The sequence below is a fragment of the Mobula birostris genome, chromosome 3, assembly GCF_030028105.1.
Source record: "Mobula birostris isolate sMobBir1 chromosome 3, sMobBir1.hap1, whole genome shotgun sequence".
In the NCBI taxonomy this organism is placed as follows: domain Eukaryota; kingdom Metazoa; phylum Chordata; class Chondrichthyes; order Myliobatiformes; family Myliobatidae; genus Mobula; species Mobula birostris.
Window position 1 is genome coordinate 175,518,761 of NC_092372.1, and position 19,879 is coordinate 175,538,639.

Sequence of the window (19,879 nt, forward strand, 5' to 3'; positions counted from 1 at the left end):
AAAATGTTTAACTGGAGAGTCAGCATCTTAGGAAAAGGAGCTAATGGGCTGGTTTTAAGTTGGCAAGGGATATGTGGACCATCTAAGGTTCTTCCTTACCATTTCTGGACTTCTCTGTCTCCATTTCATGCAAAGGGCAGTAATAAGCATCCATTACAGGTCCACAGACTTCCACAATTAACTTGACTCTACTTTCTTCCTCTGTGCCTCCTGTATGAGCCCCATTCCATTCTCCTAGTCCCCTTTTCTGTCTTCACCAATTGCTGTCTTTCTTACAGCACTTTCCCATACAAGCACGTATTTTCCCACCATGTAGTGGCTGAATAATTATTCCAGGTGATGCAGCAACCCCTTTGCATTTATTCAAACTCAGTACTCATAATATGCTCTCCTCTGTAATGTCGAAACCAAAACAGACTTTATGGAGAGCTTGTATTCATTTTGCAGGGGTGATTCTGAGTGTCCTATTGCTCGTCTCCTTAATTTTCCATCCTACTCCTACCTCTGACTGAACTCAGTTTCTCTGTATCAGAACTGGCCAGTCAATTTGTGACACTGGCTCAGGTTTAAACCCTCCATAAGAAGAGGGACATATCCTATACTTCTGTATTCCAAAGATCGACACCTTTTGTGTTCTCTCCCTGTATCTTCTCCGTCTTCACAGCTACGAGTCAGAGAGTCATAGTCATACAACTGTTGTTCACTGGAGAGACGCTGAAACTAGTGATCTGAAAGTCTTTATTCAATATAACAGATCTTCTGGAGAGAATCTGGTTTCCTCTTCTGACAAAATGTTTTTTTTTCATTGTCTTGAGCATAAAGTCAATACTAATCAATTAACTATGGATTCAATGGCTATAATTACCCACTTCAACATTTTGAATGTAGACAGGTAATTTTTAAAATTCCAGTGGTAGCACACCCCAACTGGCAGAATTCCTTTGAATATACAAATCTGTTGGCTGGTCTGAAAGCTTCTGAGCAGTTTTTTTTAGACTTGAAGAATATTTCATTTAAAATTCACCAGAATATTAAGTAGATAATACAGACCTGTCCTGAACTTTACATTATAGAAACATAGAACATAGAAAACCTACAACACAATACAGGCCCTTCAGCCCACAAAGCTGTGCCGAACATGTCCTTACCCTAGAACTACCTAGGCTTACCCATAGCCCTCTATTTTTCTAAGCTCCATGTACCTATCCAGGAGTCTCTTAAAAGACCCTATCGTACCCGCCTCCACCACCGCCACCGGCAGCCCATTCCACACACTCACCACTCTCTGCGTAAAAAACTTACCCCTAACATCTCCTCTGTACCTACTTCTAAGCACCTTAAAAATATGCCCTCTTGTGCTAGCCATTTCAGCCCTGGGAAAAAGCCTCTGACTATCCACACAATCAATACCTCTCATTATCTTGTACACCTCTATCAGGTCACCTCTCATCCTCCGTCGCTCCAAGGAGAAAAGGCTGAGTTCACTCAACCTATTCTCATAAGCCATGCTCCCCAATTCAGGCAACATCATTGTAAGTCTCCGCTGCACCCTTTTTATGGTTTCCACATCCTTCCTATAGTGAAGTGACCAGAACTGAGCACAGTACTCCAAGTGGGGTCTGACCAGGGTCCTATATATCTGCAACATTACCTCTTGGCTCTTAAACTCAATCCCACATTTGATGAAGGCCAATGCACTGTATGCCTTCTTAACCACAGAGTCAACCTGCGTAGCAGCTTTGAGTGTCCTATGGACTCGGACCCCAAGATCCCTCTGATCCTCCACGCTGCCAAGAGTCTTACCATTTATACTATATTCTGCCATCATATTTGACCTACCAAACTGAACCACCTCTCACTTATCTGGATTGAACTTCTCAGCCCAGTTTTGCATCCTATCGATGTGCCGCTGTAACCTCTGAGAGCCTTCCACACTATACACAACACCTCCAACCTTTGTGTCATCAGCAAATTTACTAACCCATCCCTCCACTTCTCCCTCCAGGTCATTTATAAAAATCACGAAGGGTAGAGGCCCCAGAACAGATCCCTGAGGCACACCACTGGTCACCGACCTCCATGCAGAATATGACCTGTCTCCAACCACTCTTTGCCTTCTGTGGGAAAGCCAGTTCTGGATCCACAAAGCAATGTCCCCTTGGATCCCACGCCTCCTTACTTTCTCAATAAGCCTATGTGGCAGGGATATGCCTTTAACAATGTGTAATGCAAGAGATACCCACAATTCATCTTCTCTGGTTACATATTGGAAGCTTTAATGACCAGCAATGAACATGAACACCTATTGTCTTCTGCTATGTAAATTTAATGGTACAGAAGTAGAATATTCCACACCTAATCATAGGTTTCAATAGCCCTAAGGTATCAGTTACGTTGTGAAGTTAAGTTGCGAACAGTTTTAGATTCCTGAAGACTGGTTCTAATTTTAATTAATATCTTAATATTATAAGGGGACTGTCATGTCTCCCTTTCTCTTCACCATCTACACCTCAGACTTCAACTACTGCACAGAGTTTTGCCATCTTCAGAGGTTTTCTGACCACTCTGCCATAGTTGGATGCATCAGCAAGGGAGATGAGGCTGAGTACGGGGCTACGGTAGGAAACTTTGTCACATGGTGTGAACAGAATTATCTGCAGCTTAATGTGAAAAAGACTAAGGAGCTGGTGGTGGACCTGAGGAGGGCTAAGGCACTGGTGACCCCTGTTTCCGTCCAGGGGGTCAGTGTCGACATGGTGGAGGATTACAAATACCTGGGGGTACGAATTGACAATAAACTGGACTGGTCAAGGAACACTGAGACTGTCTACAAGAAGGGTCAGAGCCGTCTCTATTTTCTGAGGAGACTGAGGTCCTTTAACATCTGTCGGACGATGCTGAGAATGTTCTATGAGTCTGTGGTGGCCAGTGCTATCATGTTTGCTGTTGTGTGCTGGGGCAGCAGGCTGAGGGTAACAGACACCAACAGAATCAACAAATTCATTCGTAAGGCCAGTGATGTTGTAGGGATGGAACTGGACTCACTCACGGTGGTGTCTGAAAAGAGGATGCTGTCCAAGTTGCATGCCATCTTGGTCAATGTCTCCCATCCACTACATAATGTTCTGGTTGGGCACAGGAGTACATTCAGCCAGAGACTCATTCCACCGAGATGCAACACTGAGCATCATAGGAAGTCATTCCTGCCTGTGGCCATTAAACTGTACAACTCCTCCCTTGGAGGGTCAGACGCCCTGAGCCAATAGGCTGGTCCTGGACTTATTTCCATCTGGTATAATTTACATATTATTATTTAATTATTTATGGTTTTATATTGCTATATTTATACCCTATTCTTGGTTGGTGCAACTGTAACGAAACCCAATTTCCCTCGGGATCAATAAAGAATGGCTATCTATCTATCTATTTATCTATCTGCTATCTGTAAGGTCATACCTTCAGAACAATCCTTAACAACAACTTGGAAACTGGCCCTTCAGCACAATGAGGCCCACTATGGATGTTCAGTCCCTGTACACCTCCAACCTCCACCAGGAAGGCCTCAAAGCTCTCTATTTCTTTCTGGACACTAGAACCAACAAGTTCCTCTCCACAACTTGTCCTCACTCTTAATAATTTCCTCCCCCTCCCTTCCCCCTCCTTTGGCATCTCCCACTTTCTTCAAATAGAAGGTGTAGCCATGGGCACTTGCATGGGCCCCAGCTATGTCTGCCTTTTTGCTGGCTACAGCCTATGTTCCAAGCCTACACTGATGTCGCTCCAACTTTTCCTACACTGCATCTACGATTGCATTGGTGATGCATCCTGTACCCATGCCGAGCTCATTGATTTCATCAACTTCGCCTCCAACTTCCACCTTGCCCTCAAATTTACTTGGTCCATTTCTGACACCTCCCACCCTTTTCTCGATCTGTCTGTCTCCATCTCTGGAGACAGCTTATCTACTGATGTCTATTATTAACCCACAAACTCTCACAGCTACCTGGAGTATACCTATTCCCACCCTCCCTGTTACTTGAAAAAATGCCATCTCCTTCTCTCAATTCCTCTGTCTCCACCGTATCTGCTATCAGGATGAAGTTTTTCATTTTAAAATGAAGTCCTCTTTTTTTTTTAAAGCAAGGGGCTTCCCTTCCAACACCATCAATACTGCCCTCACCTGCATCTCTTCTATTTTGAGCACGTCTGCTCTCACACCATCCTCCTGCCACCCTACTAAGGATAGGGTTCCTCTTGTCCTCACCTACTACCCCACCAGCCTCCACATCCAGTGCATAATTCTTTGAAACTTCCGTCATCTCCAATGGGATCCCACCACCAAGCATGACTTTCTTTCTCCCAAACTTTCATCACTCCCTATGGGACTCCTTTGTCCATTCATCCCTCCCCACTGATCTCCCTCCTGGCACTTATCCTTGCAAGCGGAACAAGTGGTACACCTGCCCCTACACCTCCTCCCTCACTACCATTCAAGGCCCCAGGCAGTCCTTTCAGGTGAGGCGACACTTCACTTGTGGGTCTGTTGGGGTCATGTGCTGTGTCCGCTCCTCCCAGTGTGGCGTCCTATATATTGGTGAGACGTAGGTTGGGAGACTGCTTCGCTGAGCACCTACGCTCCATCCATCAGAAGAAGTGGGATCTCCCAGTGGCCACCCATTTTAATTCCACCTCCCATTCCCATTTGGATATGTCAATCCACGGCCTCCTCTACTGTCATGGTAAGGTCACACTCAAGTTGGAGGAACAACACCTTATATTTTGTCTGGGTAGCCTCCAACTTGATGGCATGAACATTGATTTCTCGAACTTCCGGTAATGCCCCACCTCCCCTCACGATTCCCCATCCCCTTTTCCCTCGCTCACCTTATCTTCCAGCCTGCCCATTGCCTCCTCTGGTGCTCCTCGCCCCTTTCCTTTCTTCCATGGCCTTCTGTCCTCTCCTATCGGACTCCCACTTCTCCAGCCTGTACCTTTTTCATCAATCAACTTCCTAGCTCTTTACTTCATCCCCCCCCCCCCCCCCACCGCCTTCCCGGTTTCACCTAGTGTTTCTCTCTCCGCTCCCCCCACCTTTTAAATCTACTCCTCATCTTTTTTTCTCCAGTCCTGCTGAAGGGTCTCGGCCCGAAATGTTGACTGTACTTTTTTCCATCAATGCTGCCTGGCCTGCTGAGTTCCTCCAGCATTTTGTGTGTGTTGCTTGGATTTCCAGCATCTGCAAATTTTCTCTTGTTTATGACCCCATTTTATTCTCTCCGCTTTCCCACCAGCACCCCCCCGATTCTACCTCTCACCTACACACTGGGAGCAATGCACGGTGGCTAATTAATGTAGTAAACCACAAATTTTTGAAATGTGGGAGGAAGCCCATGTGATTATAGGGAGGATTAACACCCCACAAAAACAGCATCAGAGATCAGGATTGAACTCAGATCACTAAAGCAGTGAGGCAGCAATTCCAGCAGCTGCACAACTGTACTGTTCTTTTATATTCATTTGTTTTGACTCCTTTTCTCTAGCTGCTTGCGTTAACCCATCAACCAGACAACCTTGTTTACAGGTCATTTCCACGGAAACTAGCTTATCGTACCACCATGTACCACTCGGCTCAAGGACAGCTTCAGTCGAGCTGTTATCGGGCCCTTGAATGGACATCCTTACAATAAGATGGACTCTTGACCTCATAATCCACCTTCTTATGATCTTTATGAAACCCAGGATTTCAGAGGCGTTTTTAACTTGTTGCCTTTGCACCTGTACACCCCCAGACCTTTGCAACTCATGTTCAGAATCATTAGTGCACACAATTACAAATGATTGAATAAGCCATCTTTAGTTTTGTTTTTGCAATGCTATGATTAAAGTTTTTATTGAACCTCGGTTTTCATTATATTATCACACGCGAACAATTCAATAGAAAGTATATAGTCATCTAACACCCATTATCTGTATTGCAAATGCATGTGCTCTCCTACTAAATATCCTATTCACTACTGACCAATATAAGTGGAGGTGAGACATGCACCTACATTCTTTGTATATGCTGTCACTATGCAAAGCTTTGTGCTGAAAGATGTTAAGAGTAAGATCCAATGGGTGGACTGTGTAGAAAAGACCTGAGTCCTTAATCCAAAGTTGTTTTTCAATTTATTGAGAGGGTTTTCCATTAAAAGAACATTACCTGCTGATGTGGGGAAAAGGATTCTTGTAAACAAATTGAAACCTTGTCACTGATTGTAGCATTCCTGTATTATTCCTTGTAAAGACTCATGCTGTACTCTCCAGAACAAAAAAAAATAGACTATCCGAATAATTCAGTAGATTAAGGATCATCTGTAATCTTAAAGGGATGGTCAGCTTTTCAGGTGAAGATGCTGCATCAGGACTGAGAGTGTAGAGGGATGACAGTATATCGGAGGAGTGCTGATAGGTAATAGGACCAACCGCATTTAGGGTGGGGTGAGGGTTGATGGGCAGATGGAGCTAGGAGGTGGTGAGGGGAAGTGGAGAATGTTGAAGCAGAGTCTAGTAGATGATAGGTGAAATTAGATAAGGGAGAAGAAGCCTAGGTGGGTAGATGTGTGGCTGATAGGCAGATGGAACCAACGCAGGGTAACAAGTCTAGGTAAGAATGGTGGAGGGAAAGAAAAGATGGACAGACTGAGAGTGAAAAAGATGGAGGGTGGGAAAGGAACACAGCAAGTGTGAGTTTTCTGTGAAATTGAAAGATTCAATGTTCATACATTGGGCTGTAGGTTATGCAAGTTGAATAAGAGGTGTTACTCTTGTATTGGCCTTACCCTAGCAGTGGAGATGGCTGAGGACAGATACGTCAATATAGGAATGGGAAGGGAAATTGAAATGGCATGTAACCAGAAGCACAAAATGGCCACTACAGATAGATCACAACTCTCTCATTTTTATTTTCACCTTGCAAAAGCATGGGGTTCCTCATATCAGGACAGGAAAGGTGGTCTCACTGAGAAATTTGCTGGCTGCAACCTTAGACCATCTTTTTCCTTGTCTTCCATGATGACCTTCTCTGCATCTGTTCTGTGCCTGACATGGAGTTTATTTTGGCAGGCTCAACAAGTTCCCTAGTGACCAGCTTGGCAAATCTGCTACCTTTTTATAAAATGGGAAATTGCACAGTCCTTAGTACATGCTTCTGGGTGCAAATGTTATTAATGTGCTTTTTGATAATCTCCTGATTTTTAAAAGGGCATCTGAGTGAATGTCAGTTCTCTATCTAGAAAATTACCTGCCCATGAAAAAAGCAAGAAGTCCATTTCTTGCTACAGATGTTACAGATTACATACTGATCAGAAAATTTGCCCGTTGAGTGTTTCAGACAAATCTCCCTGATGGTACCACTACAACACTTCTCTATTCCCACATGAATAAACCTAACTACCTATATATTGCCCGTGGAATGATATGGGCCTTTGTCTACTGCTCATATGTTTATGAAGCATATTCTGATATTTATATTTTTGAGAACATTTCTCACAAAATGTTTTTGGAGTCCAGAAACTTTTCAACGTGGGATTAGAAGCTGGCTTCTGGCTGTGTCTTAATTCATATGATTAAGGGAATTTAAATTCAGCAACACTGGAGTCTTTAGAGCCTCACCTTGTACTGAATTTGAATTAGGTTCCAGATCCATACATCTTCACCTCTCAGAAATAAATAATGTGCATGAGAAAACTGGCAAGAAGACAAACAAGAGGAACAAAACCTTTTTCAGCTTCTGTGCTGATCAACTGGAGTATCTCTGAGTTGGTTAGCCTGTCTTCGATCGGTTAGCCAGGCTTTCCCTGGCTTGAACCACCTGAGTAAGGTGCAGTGAGTGCAAATGGCGAGGTCAAAGTAGCTGCTAGCTTTGGACGAATTGACCATGTGTTGCCTAATGAAGAAAAGAACACAAGTCCTTTGCCAACCTTTCATGGTCATGCTGGCCAAGAAAAGAAGTAATTGTGCTAATTGTTATGTCAGCCCTGCTTATATCGCTTAATCAAGGGGCAATGGGTATTAAGCTTAAATTCCTTCCTTTACAGCCTCTAAATAAGCATAGTAGAAGGAAAATGCAGTATGTCACTGTAATATTTCTGCTTCTTCAGAGGGAGGCACACTAAAGCCTTCAAGGGAAGTCATAGAATTCTATTGGCAGGAGACAGATACGGGCAAGATTTCTGCCCAATTGTCTTCTTGTCACAAAACAGATGAAAGGCAGTTCCAAACCTGCTTCAATTTAACGCTTTGTTAACCTACACTACAGCCTGCTTGGTTTTTGGTTTCCTCTCCCAGCCCTGCCTGATCCTAGTGATCATTCTGTCTACGCACGGGGTAATGAGGATCAATTTTAAAACCAGTACGATGCAGGGGATCACTATGCCCAGCATGTATGCTTGTGGAATCCCCCATCTGTACCATTTTGATTGTAGAAATCGGTCCCAGCCAAAGACTGCGCAATGAGCGGTACACAGCAAGAGGGCCAGAAAGCCCAACTTGGACTGTAAGGCAAATGAAAAATCATTCAGTCCATTTTCAATAACAGCAAATACATATCATAAAACATACTTCATGCAGTGGATTCCAGTTAATTGGACACATCTGGACCAGTACATTTTAGCCCAATTTATTGGCTGCTCCAATTAGCCAAAGTTTCATGGAAATGATTAAAAGGTATAAAAAAAAAAGGCAAACTACCATTTAACTGAGTAAGAATTTATGTATTTAAATGAAATACAGAACAAATCAGAACACTATCAATACGTCTACAGTACTATAAAACAGTGCATTATTTCCTAATAGTATAGGGAGGAATTCATCTGCACTGTTCTTTTGATTGGCTGTAAATGAACAAAATTAGTGCACCTACTGCAGATAGGGAACTGCATTCATATGATGCTTTAGACAATTGTATTCCCCAAATCTTCATTTTCATTGTAACATCATTAATATCTTCAAATGCTTCATATTTCCTAACTTGTTGAAGTAGTGAAATAATTTCATTTTACTCCCTGTCATTTCTGGCATCTCCAAGCCTGAGTGCTTGGAACCGCAGTAGGTAAAGTAGATCTGAATTGTCTTACTGCTTATTTCTTGTCAACTATCACTGCTTTTTGAACACAAACAAATGCAACTGACAGTATCTTAAAAACTGATCGCTCTAAGCACAGTGTAGTGTCTAACAGCCACGCAAGTGCATGCGACTTTCGCTTGTTAGAAACGTTTTGGCAATGGTTTTCTGTCCCAGTTAAGTGGCATGGTGTGCCAAATGTATGGAGGGAATCCTGCCTCTTTTCTTGATGTAGTTTTTGTTTTTTTAGAATTGTTCTAAACAAACAGCTGCCCCAATTAACCAATGGCCCAATTATCCAGAATCCACTGTATTTTTATTGATCTTTCCAACATATAATGGCAGTTGCTGCCACAAGATATAACTTCTCACCTATCTTGATGAATTCATTACCAAATAAAAGATCAAATAACATACTTTTTATATAAAACTTAATAATTTGTGTCCTGTGATTCTATCATCAATATTCTTTTTCCTTATTAATGGATGAACAAGAATATTCTAAATGTATGTTTTTTAAGTGAATCCCATAAGGGAATACCTTGTAAAGTATATCAGCAACAGATGAATGAGAATTATCTACTAGAGCATACTGTGATGACCATGTTGTCTATATTAATAATTCAATATCTTCATTTCATTGTGACTGGTTCAATGGATATACGTGGCAAGCGATACCTGTATAAATCGGAACTCTCTCCAATTTACAGCATTGCTGACAGATGGAAGAGAAGTGATACCCAGCAGAACGTAAAGACTAAATCCCAGCATTCCTAATGCGAAGTACAGGTCAATACGCCAGGTTAGCACCTTGTTTAACTTCATCGTTGTGTTCTTCTGTGACTGCAGGGCAATATCAAAGTACTAGAGTGAAGACTGTGTCAAGTTTATTATGACACTGAAGCAAAGAAATACAATTAACAATTTAGTCCCTTAAGCTTGTATTCAATTAGATGGTGACAGAATTGAACCTCATCTGCATTCGCCAGTTTAAATTCATGCCATTTTATCTAACAAAATCTATCCTTGAATGTCCTTGCAGCTATTGTATTTCAGGAGAAAAAAATCCAGATTTCTGCTACTTTTTACTTCTGGAGTTCTCTTTGAATAAATTTCAAATGCTGAGAATTGAACATTGATGCTTATTATTAATATTTGTGAGTGTAAAACTAACAAGCTTATTTAAAAATACACATAATTAAAAATGTAAAGGAGTAGTATCACTTTGAGGTATTTTTCCACACACTGTTCCCTAGGAGGTGCTGCGTTGCCTAAGGTGTGTACAGTCAATTTCAAGTACTGGCTATATTCTTGGTATTCTATCAGTAAGGTGAAGAGGAATATTTTCCTTAAGTAGAAACCGATGTGTTAATTTTCCAGACTTCTGAAACAATATGCAGGAAAAGACCAAGTGCTCCATTGAGCATATACTTAAAGGTTATGCTGCAATTTTTGCTTGCCACCCAGGATTGTGTTCCACCAACCAATTAAGGAATCTTCTGGAGAGGGTGAGGAATTAAAAGGGAAAAAAACTGCCTGTTTAGAGAATTAAACATTCAAAGTCTGATGATAACTTTCCATCCCTAAGGAGAATAAAACAACTTTCAAGAGAGACCAGAAGACAAGTTCTGGTAAATAGAACAGTGCTTCAGTAATATTTGAGAAATCATTGATCCTTTTCTTTCAGATTTTTGCAGCCCTTCCATGAACTCCTGTCTTCCTCAATCAGCCCCAACTCTGAAGAGAGGTATTTTTGTTATCTAACCTTGTTTTATCTCCACATGGTCTGTTTGCACATCTCCAAGATCTCCTTTAACCTAGCTAACTCAAGAACCTCTTGCAGTCTCCTGAGTTTAATATAGAATTCTACAACTTCAGGTCACTTGCGTTGTCTGTCTGTATCATGACTGGCTTGTTCTACTGTAGGTCATCAATTGATAATATTGGCTCGTTTTTTTTTTCTCTTGACTGGTAAAGCTAAGAGCTGAGTGTTCTCTATAGCTCTACATCTCACCTTCCTTTGTTTGTGCTGCCTCTTATTCACTCTCTCTGTCTGCAATCACTTCACGTTATTTTGGTTCCTATGTTCTTGTTTTTACTTGTCAACTGGCACTCATTAATCAGCAGCGATTACTTCAATTACAGTTTAATCCCACAACAACCCTGGTGTCTCTACTGTTAGGCTGGGTAACGGCTTCTTCTACCAGGCTGAGAGACCTCCGAGTATTCTGTTACCACCCGGTACACCCAGTAATGCCAGTAGCATTATTACCCTGTTGTATATTTAACTATGTGTTGTATAATACAGTTTATGTCAACTTGTACACCTACAGAATATTCTATTTATTATTAGCTGTTAATGTTATTGCGCTAATATTATTTTATATGAGGCATGTGATGTATGTACTGTGTTTTTCACCTTGGACCAGAGAAACATTGTTTTGTTTAGCTGTATACATGTGTACAGTTTAGTACTTGAATTTGAACTTCAGCTTGGTCTCACCGTATTAGAAATATTCTCTTTGTCTAATCATCTCTGCTCCACACTCTATGCAATTTAAAAGTTACTTATTTTCTGTTTCCCATCTGGAGAAGCAGCTTCAACCTGAAACACTCTCCACAAATGTCGCCTGGCCAGATGTTCTTTTTTCCAGAAAGTTCTGTTTTTTTTTAAATTTCAGATTTACAATATCTACAATTTTACAATATTGATTAACAAATATTCTATTCCCTTCACACTCAACAAAATTGATATAATCGTATCTCCCACCATCAGCATTGCGGGACTCAGGAGAAAGCGATCTTCAAAGCCATGTTGGCCAACAACATAATTTGACCAGTCATCCAAGTACCAACTGGATCAGAGGTCAGGAGTCACTTCCTAATTCGACAAAGTCATTTCACTACTTACAAGCCACATAGTTAGAGCATGACAGGACACTTATCAATTGCCTGAGTGAATGCAGCTCCTATAATACTCAAGTAAGAGCCCATCCACCACTTTGGATTATTACTCCCTCCACTGAGTCTACCTCATGACTGAAGTGTACACAGTGATAATTAGGGATGGATAATAACTGTTGGCTTTGCTAATAATGCCATCATTATTTGACTAAATGAGAAAATCCAACAAACCTGAAAACACAGAACAAGATTTAATCATAGCTTATGTTGTCTGACTAGAGTTCCATGACCAGTAGTAATCCAAGGTAAATTGGATTAGAATCATGGAAGAAGCCAGAGAGTGGTAGTAGATGGTTGCCTCTCTGATTAGGCCTGTGACTAGAGGAGTGCCACAAGGGTCAGTGCTGGGTCTGTTGTTTGTCAGTGATATCAATGATCTGGATGATAACGTGGTAAACTGGATCAACTAATTTGTGGATGATACCAAGAAATTAGTGGACAAGTGGGTAGGGTGGTAAAGTAAGCATATGATATGCTTGTTTTCATTGGCTGAGGCATTGAGTATAAAAGTTGGCAAGTCATATTGTAGCTGTAAGAAGCTTTATTCAGCTACATTTGGAGCGTTGTGTGCAGTTCTGGCCACCACACATACAGTAAGAAGGATGTGGAGTCTTCGGAGAGCATGCAGAAGAAATACAGTAGTATATTGCTTGGATTGTAGTGTATCAGCTATAACAAGAGGTTGGAGAAACTTGGATTGTTTTTACTGGATCCTTGGAGTCTGATAGAAGTAGATAAAATTATATGTGGCATGGATAGTGTAAATACATGCCATCCTCAGATAATGAATGGATTTCATTTTAACAGACTTTGTCCATCAGTCAGGAAATACACTATGTTACTTGATATGGTAACTATAGCTACAACGTGTTGTAATGGTTGGAATCATTTGCGTGAACAAACTTAGATATGCACTTCTGCTTTTTGAATTTAATAATATTACTGGAGCTCATTCATATGTATGATGGTTAATAAAAAAGACATTCTTAATCTGTGGATGGCCTGTAGTATTTTTTCTAGGCTGGAAATATTAAAAACTAGAAGGTATAATTTTAAGGTGAGAGGGGAAAGTTCAAAGGAGATTTGCACAGAGTGGTAAGTGCCTGGGACATGATAAAAGTGGACACAACAGCAAAGTTTAAGATGCATTTAGATGGACACATGAACAGGCATGGAATAAAGAGGTATGGAGCATGTCCAGACAAGTGGGCTTAGTTGGACGGGTATCATGGCTGGTGTAGATATGGGAGGCTAAGGGTCTATTCCTGTGCTGTACTTTTCCATGTGTTCTATCTTCTAGAGCAGGGGTTCCCAACTTTTTTAATGCCATGGACTTACCATTAACTGAGGGATCCATAGACCTGAGTTGGGAACCCCTGTTCTAGAGTAAAGTTCTACAGAGTTAACTGTGCTGTTTAATCTGGATACAATCCAATGATATCCTGCTGAAAGTTTTCCAGAGTCACTCATATCTTTTCATAAAAATTGTTCAACACCAAACACCATTCTGAATGAAGACTGATAAGAATGGTTTGCATTTCATCATGTTAGCAGGATAGCTTGAAGTTCAACAAATTTGAAGTTCAAAAGATCAGCAAATTTGTGGATGACACCAAGATTGGTTAAGAGTTGGTGGACAGTGAGGAAGGCAATCAAAGGTTGCCACGGGACCTGGATCAGCTGGAAAAATTGGCTGATAAATGAAAGATGGAATTTAATGCAAAGAAGTGTGACATGGGTTGACAAACCAGGGTAGGTTTTACACAGTGAATGGTACGGCAATGAGCAGTGCGGTAGAACAGAGGGATCTCGGAATACAGGTACATAATTCCTTGAAAGTAGCTTCACAGGTAGATGAAGTTGTAAAGAGAGCTTTTGGCTCAGTGGTCTTCATAAATCAAAATATTGAGTGCGGGAATTGGGATGTTATGTTGAAGTTGTATAAGATGTTGGTGAGGCTTAATTTGGAGTATCGTGTTCCGTTCTGGTCACCTACATACAGTAAAGATTTCAATAAGATTGAAAGAATGCAGAGAGAATTTATAAGAATGTTGCTGGGACCCAAGGATCTGATTTACAGGGAAAGGTTGAATAGTTTAAGACTTTATTCCCTGGACTGTGGGACTGTCTGGTATTGGGGGTGGGGGCGGGGCTACCGCACAGGACCGAAAGGAGCTGCAGAAGGTTGTAAATCTAGTCAGCTCCATCTTGGGCAATAGCCTACGAAGTACCCATCTTTAGGGAGTGATGTCTCAGAAAGGCAGCGTCCCTTATTAAGGACCTCCAGCACCCAGGGCATGCCCTTTTCTCACTGTTACCATCAAGTAGGAGGTACAGAAGCCTGAAGGCACAAACTCAGCGATTCAGGAACAGCTGCTTCCCCTCTGCCATCTGATTCCTGAATGGACTTTGAAGCTTTGGACACTACCTTACTTTTTTAATATACAATATTTTTGTTTTTGCACATTTTTTAATAATCTATTCAATATATGTAATTGATTTACTTGTTTATTTATTATTATGTTTTATTTTTTTTCTCTCTCTGCTAGATTATGTATTGCATTGAACTGCTGCTGCTAAGTTAACAAGTTTCACGTCACATGCCGGTGATAATAAACCTGATTCTAATTCTGATTCTGTATAAGTGGAGATTTGATAGGGTTATACCAAATTAGAAGAGGTATAGATAGGTTAAATGCAAGCAGGCTTTTGCCACTGAGGTTGGATAAGACTAGAACTAGAAGTCATTGTTTAAGTGTGAAAGGTATAATGTTTAAGGAGAACATGAGGAGGAACTCTTCACTCAGGGTGTTGAGAGGATGGAACGAGTTGCCAGTGCAAGTGGTGGACAGGAGTTTGACTTCACCATTTAAGAGAAATTTGGATAGGTATATGAATGGAAGGGGTATGGAGCACTCAGCAGATTAGCCAGTGTTGTGGATAGCAAAACTGAGTTCTGATGAAAAGTCATCAACCAAATTTTCATTGTTTCTTGTTTTACAGTTGCCACTGTTTCCAATTTCTTTTACGTGCATTTTTAGTGCATCAAGCATTTGATTTACTTTTGCAAAAATGTCAGCTGTTTTTGCTGAAATACCTCACACAAAACTGTTATTACCTCTTGAATTATTGAGTACATCCAGTGCCACCTCACCGAGTATCTGGTTGGTATGATGTATGTGTAGAGAACATGTAGAAAAGCATAGGCAAGGGCCACAAGGCCAAGCTGCTTTCGGCACAGCATCCATCTGTCAAGCCAGTCAGGGAACCTCTTATACTTGGTCCCTCTGTACAGCTGAAGAAATGCAGCAATCACCCCTGGAAGGTAAACCAGGCTAAACAGAATGAGAGAGACATTTGGGAAGACACGATTAGGAACTGAAATTGCCAATTTGTAGGAAACGTCGATATTTTTTGTAACAAATGGATGGATCACATCAATCAACACAGTATAAAAGAAGAAGAAGACCGTGAGACTGAATGCTATAATAAGTGGTAGTCTCCACATTGGGAAGAGCTGTAGTGGGTAGTTCTCTATTTCTTTAGCTGCTAGAAGAGATCCCTTGTCTAAAGGAGTGAGGCCTAGACTCCTGGCAACATCCATCACCTGTTGTTTGGATATAGTGTCGTCGCCACAGACGAAGACCTGGAACAAAACACATTTGGTTTTACAATTGGTGAAATTGTGGAAGTTCAAAGTTTCAGCATAATTAAATAAGGCTGTCATGAAACAAAGTTAGCTGGCTCATATTATTATACTTGTTCTTCACCAAGAAAAAATTCTTCACAGGAGACGTAATCTTACCTGACTGCTGGCATCCAGGCTGCCTGACTGAAGGGCCCAGGCTGAAACTGTGTTAAATCCCTTCACTACAATAGCTTTGGGGACCAGCTGAGAAAGATACTGCGCATTGGACTCAGGATATTGATTCATTTTGAGGTTGTTGCTCACATCCACCAGTATTTTTCCATCTAGTAAATTGGACAGAGCTGGGAGGAAATCATAGTTCTCTCTGTGAACCGCAAGGAAAATCAACTTGCATTTTTTCAGGGCATCAGCGTGGGTACAGACTTGAGCCCCACTCGGTACAAGGGTGGAATTCTGTGGGTTTCGACTGCCATATATCACTGGGTACCCTGACATGAGCAGCCTCATACCCAAAGATCGGCCAAAGTCCCCAGTGCCAAAAATGCAGATTGCCTCCCGCTTATGGTTATTGCCACCACCTGCAGTTATTTCAGAAATCTCCATCTGGAAAAAATATAGAAAAGTAATAATTATTGAATAATATCAATACATAACCTAATTTACTTTTACATTTTTTTTGTGGTTAGCTTGGAAATGGTTGTCATAGATTGGGAAAGGACAAAGTAGCAACTTGCATTGCAAATCTCCACAGATACAGTATTTTTTAACATATCATAAATGTTCTAAAATTAAATTTATCTTCCTCTTCCATGATGTCCCTCTGTTTACAGTATGTTCTTTCCTTTGCCCCAGTTTGGAAAAGGATATTGTCAGATGTTATTTTAATTGTAAATATAATAAGTTGAGTAATAACAATAAATTGAGTAATAATCTCAAATAAATCAGTGCCTAAATTCTGCCTTTGATATTATAGGCATTATTATTAATATTAGTACTATCCTACAGATCAGTACTGACCAAACAAGAAAAGCAAGCCATGATATTTGGATGGTTAAATGACAAAGGCTATTGAGGAGAAAGAAATAAACTTAACAACAAGGGCTGGTAATACCCAAGGTCTCCAGAATGTTAGAAGTTTCAATGATGATTTGACTCCAATAATCCATGATTCAATTAGTTAGGTATCAAAGTAGTTCAGCATTTAGTCCCTGGAAGATATATTATAATGCCATGAAACATCTAAAAAAAAGTGAATTAAATGTGCATTTCTGTATTAATAGAAGTAACATCTAATAGTCTGGAAAGTGTGACTGTCTGGCACCACCAAATAACTGAGCTTTCTGGATTAGTGGAGTTTTACTGCATTGGAAAAGTCCCCATCATTGTTCAATTAGAGCTTATATATCATCTTTTTGAGTTTTTTCACAACCCTAGGGTATCTCAAAGAATTTCCAAGTGGAAGGAGAACATGGCGTCCTAACATTTGTAATGCTAATGGGTCTACTAGATGTGCACAGTTAACTGTGCAGTGCACACTCTCTATGCAAAGACATCATGTGCTAAGGCATAGGAAGGTGATTCAGAGGCCTGGATTTAGAAGCTGTGGACTGCAGGAGGGCTGCTACCTCTTTGCTTCCTACCATTTGTACTAACATTTTACAATGAACCCTGCAGTTCAAAGGGTTCACACTTCATTGACCATCCTCCTGACTGCAGTCACAACAAACACACTGTACAAGGAAAGACCAGAATCTAGAGTAAGGTGCAGGATTGAAGCAAAGCAAGTGGTACTTTCTAGCTATGCCTTCACCCACGGCATAACTGGGGAAGGCAGTTTCATAAGTTTTGCAATGCTGGGCCTTCAAAATATATTCAAGAATATGCCTTCCACATAATTTTGAGCTCCTCTCCCTCTTTGCAATGTTGGCCCTGTCTCTCATCCTGTTGTTTGTCATATTAATCTCATAACTCAGGTCTTACAAAACATCTGTATTGACATCATTGGCAAGATCACTTAATAAAGACAATGCAGATTTCATATTTATCTATTTATTCCATTTATATCAGTGTATTGTGTACAACACGCTACTGTATTTTTTACACTTAGTGACACTTTTATTGTGTATAAGTACTTAGGGGCTGTAAAAAACTACATTAAAATGCAATTTTTTTCTCCTCCATTGTGTACACGCTAAATTGAAGAACACATGAGAAAGGAAATAGGTTAGTGTAATGCAACAGAGAAAGGGCCCCCGTCTGCAGTAAGACTTACTCTTGTGTAAGATACTATTGGTGGGCTTCTTGGAGCAGAATAAAGTGAAAGCATGTGAATAATTCCAGCCACGGGCATTGCAAACAGATTCCAATGATCGAACGTAATACTGGTTAAAATAAAACTTTCATAACAAGTTCTGCACAGCGTTATTTCTACTTTTCCTCTCAAATACTGTTGGAGTACAGTTGCCTTTGATCTACATACAGCATATTAACAGGATCCTGCTTTCTTTAGACTAGCAGATCCACAGTAAAACTGCAAGATGCAGGCACAAAAGAAAATGCCAAGTACTTTTCTGTGGTGCCTGTACGATTAATGTCCTGTTTCATCCGGATGAAAGTATTTAAGATTATGCTTTCCTCTATATCTGTACAAATGAGATCGCTATTTTCTTAAACAAGTACTCATAGGCTGCTGCAATCATTTACTATTTTATCGTAAAATTAATTGACAATTAATTTATAAGTTACACTTGCTATATGTACTATTTCATGATTATGGCATTGAATACTAATAGATATTTAAAATAAAGGCAGGTAGGTAATACCTATGTTTAGTTACCTTTTTTATCTGCAGAGTTTTAAAAGTGGTCCAGTTCAACACAAAATAAAATCCAATAGAGCAGAAATTGTCAACAACTAGTAAGAAACTTGGATCCTTTGCCTTCTCTGCAAGATCATCTGGCAGATTTTTTTTATTCCTTTTAGTCTTTAAATAGTTGATTGTGTAATTCCAGCTGGCAATTTGTTTTAAGTTTTATCTCCAATTGGCTGCTTAGTACAGTGTTAATCACATTCAGATTTCTCAAGGATTATGGGGAAATTCCACTAGTTGTTATAATGACGTTAACTGTTACTTCCTGTAAATATGTACCGGGGAGTTATGTAATATGATTCCTCTAGTATACTCATCTATCTTCTGCAAACACAGAGTTCTCTGCCAGCTCACAGCAGGATGTGTAATGCACTGTTGAAGAATTACGTACCAAGTGATGAAGAATGTTATGAACCATTCTAACTGACAGCAGCACACATAATTTGAAAATCATTTAAGTTTTTGCCTGCTTTACTATGAAAGCAGCAACAAAGCCACACTATTTATCAAATCTGTAACTCTGATCAACTTTTATAAGTGTGTGGTGGAGAGTATATCGACTGACTGCATCACAGCCTGGTATGGAAACACCATTGTCTTTGAATAGAAAATCCTACAAAAAGTAGTGGGCACAGCCTAGTCCATTGCAGTTAAAGCCCTCCTCACCACTGAGCACATCTACATGGAGCATTGTTGCAGGAAAGCAGCATCAATCGTCAGGGACCTGCACTTCCCACGTCATGTTTTCTTCTCTCTGCTGCCATCAAGAAGAAGGCACAGAAGCCTCAGGACTCACATGAATACAGCCAAATAAAACAGTGTTGCTCCTGGGCCGGGGTGAAAAACACAGTACCAGCAGACATATACAGCACAATGCACATATAGCACATATAAGATAGCAAGCACATATAAGATAGCAGTCACACAAAAAACTATAGTCAACATTCCTGAGTCCATGAATGTTGCAGCAGTCTGTAGTTGAACACAATACAGCTTGTCTTCTGCCTAGTGAACACTGGAGGGCAGCACTGACTCCAGCAACATAGTTTTTGCCTCACAACAAGAATATCCTGATATATCGATTGTTTCTGTGGGACAAAAACAATCCAGCTTATTTTTGTCCCACAGGACTCATTTCTTCCCATTCTAGTTCTATTCTTTCTTATCATCATCCAATCTCCTTCAACTTACATCCAAAATACCTGTGGTGCCTCATTAACAGGTTTCATATTCCTGGCTCCAACTGACTCATTTTCACCATGGATGTCCAATCCCTCTTTATTTCCATCCCACA

General features: G+C 40.6%; 1 protein-coding gene across 1 annotated transcript; it reads right to left on the bottom strand.

Annotated features, from left to right (window-relative positions):
• Window positions 1–6,149: 6,149 nt before the first annotated feature.
• steap4 (STEAP family member 4) lies at window positions 6,150–18,692 on the bottom strand. Its single transcript, XM_072253733.1, has 5 exons — window positions 18,553–18,692; window positions 15,873–16,319; window positions 15,186–15,713; window positions 9,782–9,946; window positions 6,150–8,534 (listed from the first exon to the last, which is right to left on the bottom strand). Exons 2-5 carry the CDS (start codon window positions 16,317–16,319, stop codon window positions 8,289–8,291), a joined length of 1,386 nt encoding a protein of 461 aa, XP_072109834.1. The 5' UTR covers window positions 18,553–18,692; the 3' UTR covers window positions 6,150–8,288.
• Between the last annotated feature and the right edge of the window lie 1,187 nt (window positions 18,693–19,879).

What these genes read in the sequence shown, in the direction of transcription:
- steap4 (XM_072253733.1), bottom strand. Translation starts at nt 16,319, where the DNA reads ATGGAGATTTCTGAAATAACTGCAGGTGGTGGCAATAACCATAAGCGG. An exon ending in TGTACTCAATAATTCAAGAG is followed by an intron (nt 9,947 to 15,185) that starts GTAATAACAGTT and finishes ATTGCCCTGCAG; the next exon opens with TCACAGAAGAACACAACGAT. An exon ending in GAGAGTTCCGATTTATACAG is followed by an intron (nt 8,535 to 9,781) that starts GTATCGCTTGCC and finishes TTTGCCTTACAG; the next exon opens with TCCAAGTTGGGCTTTCTGGC.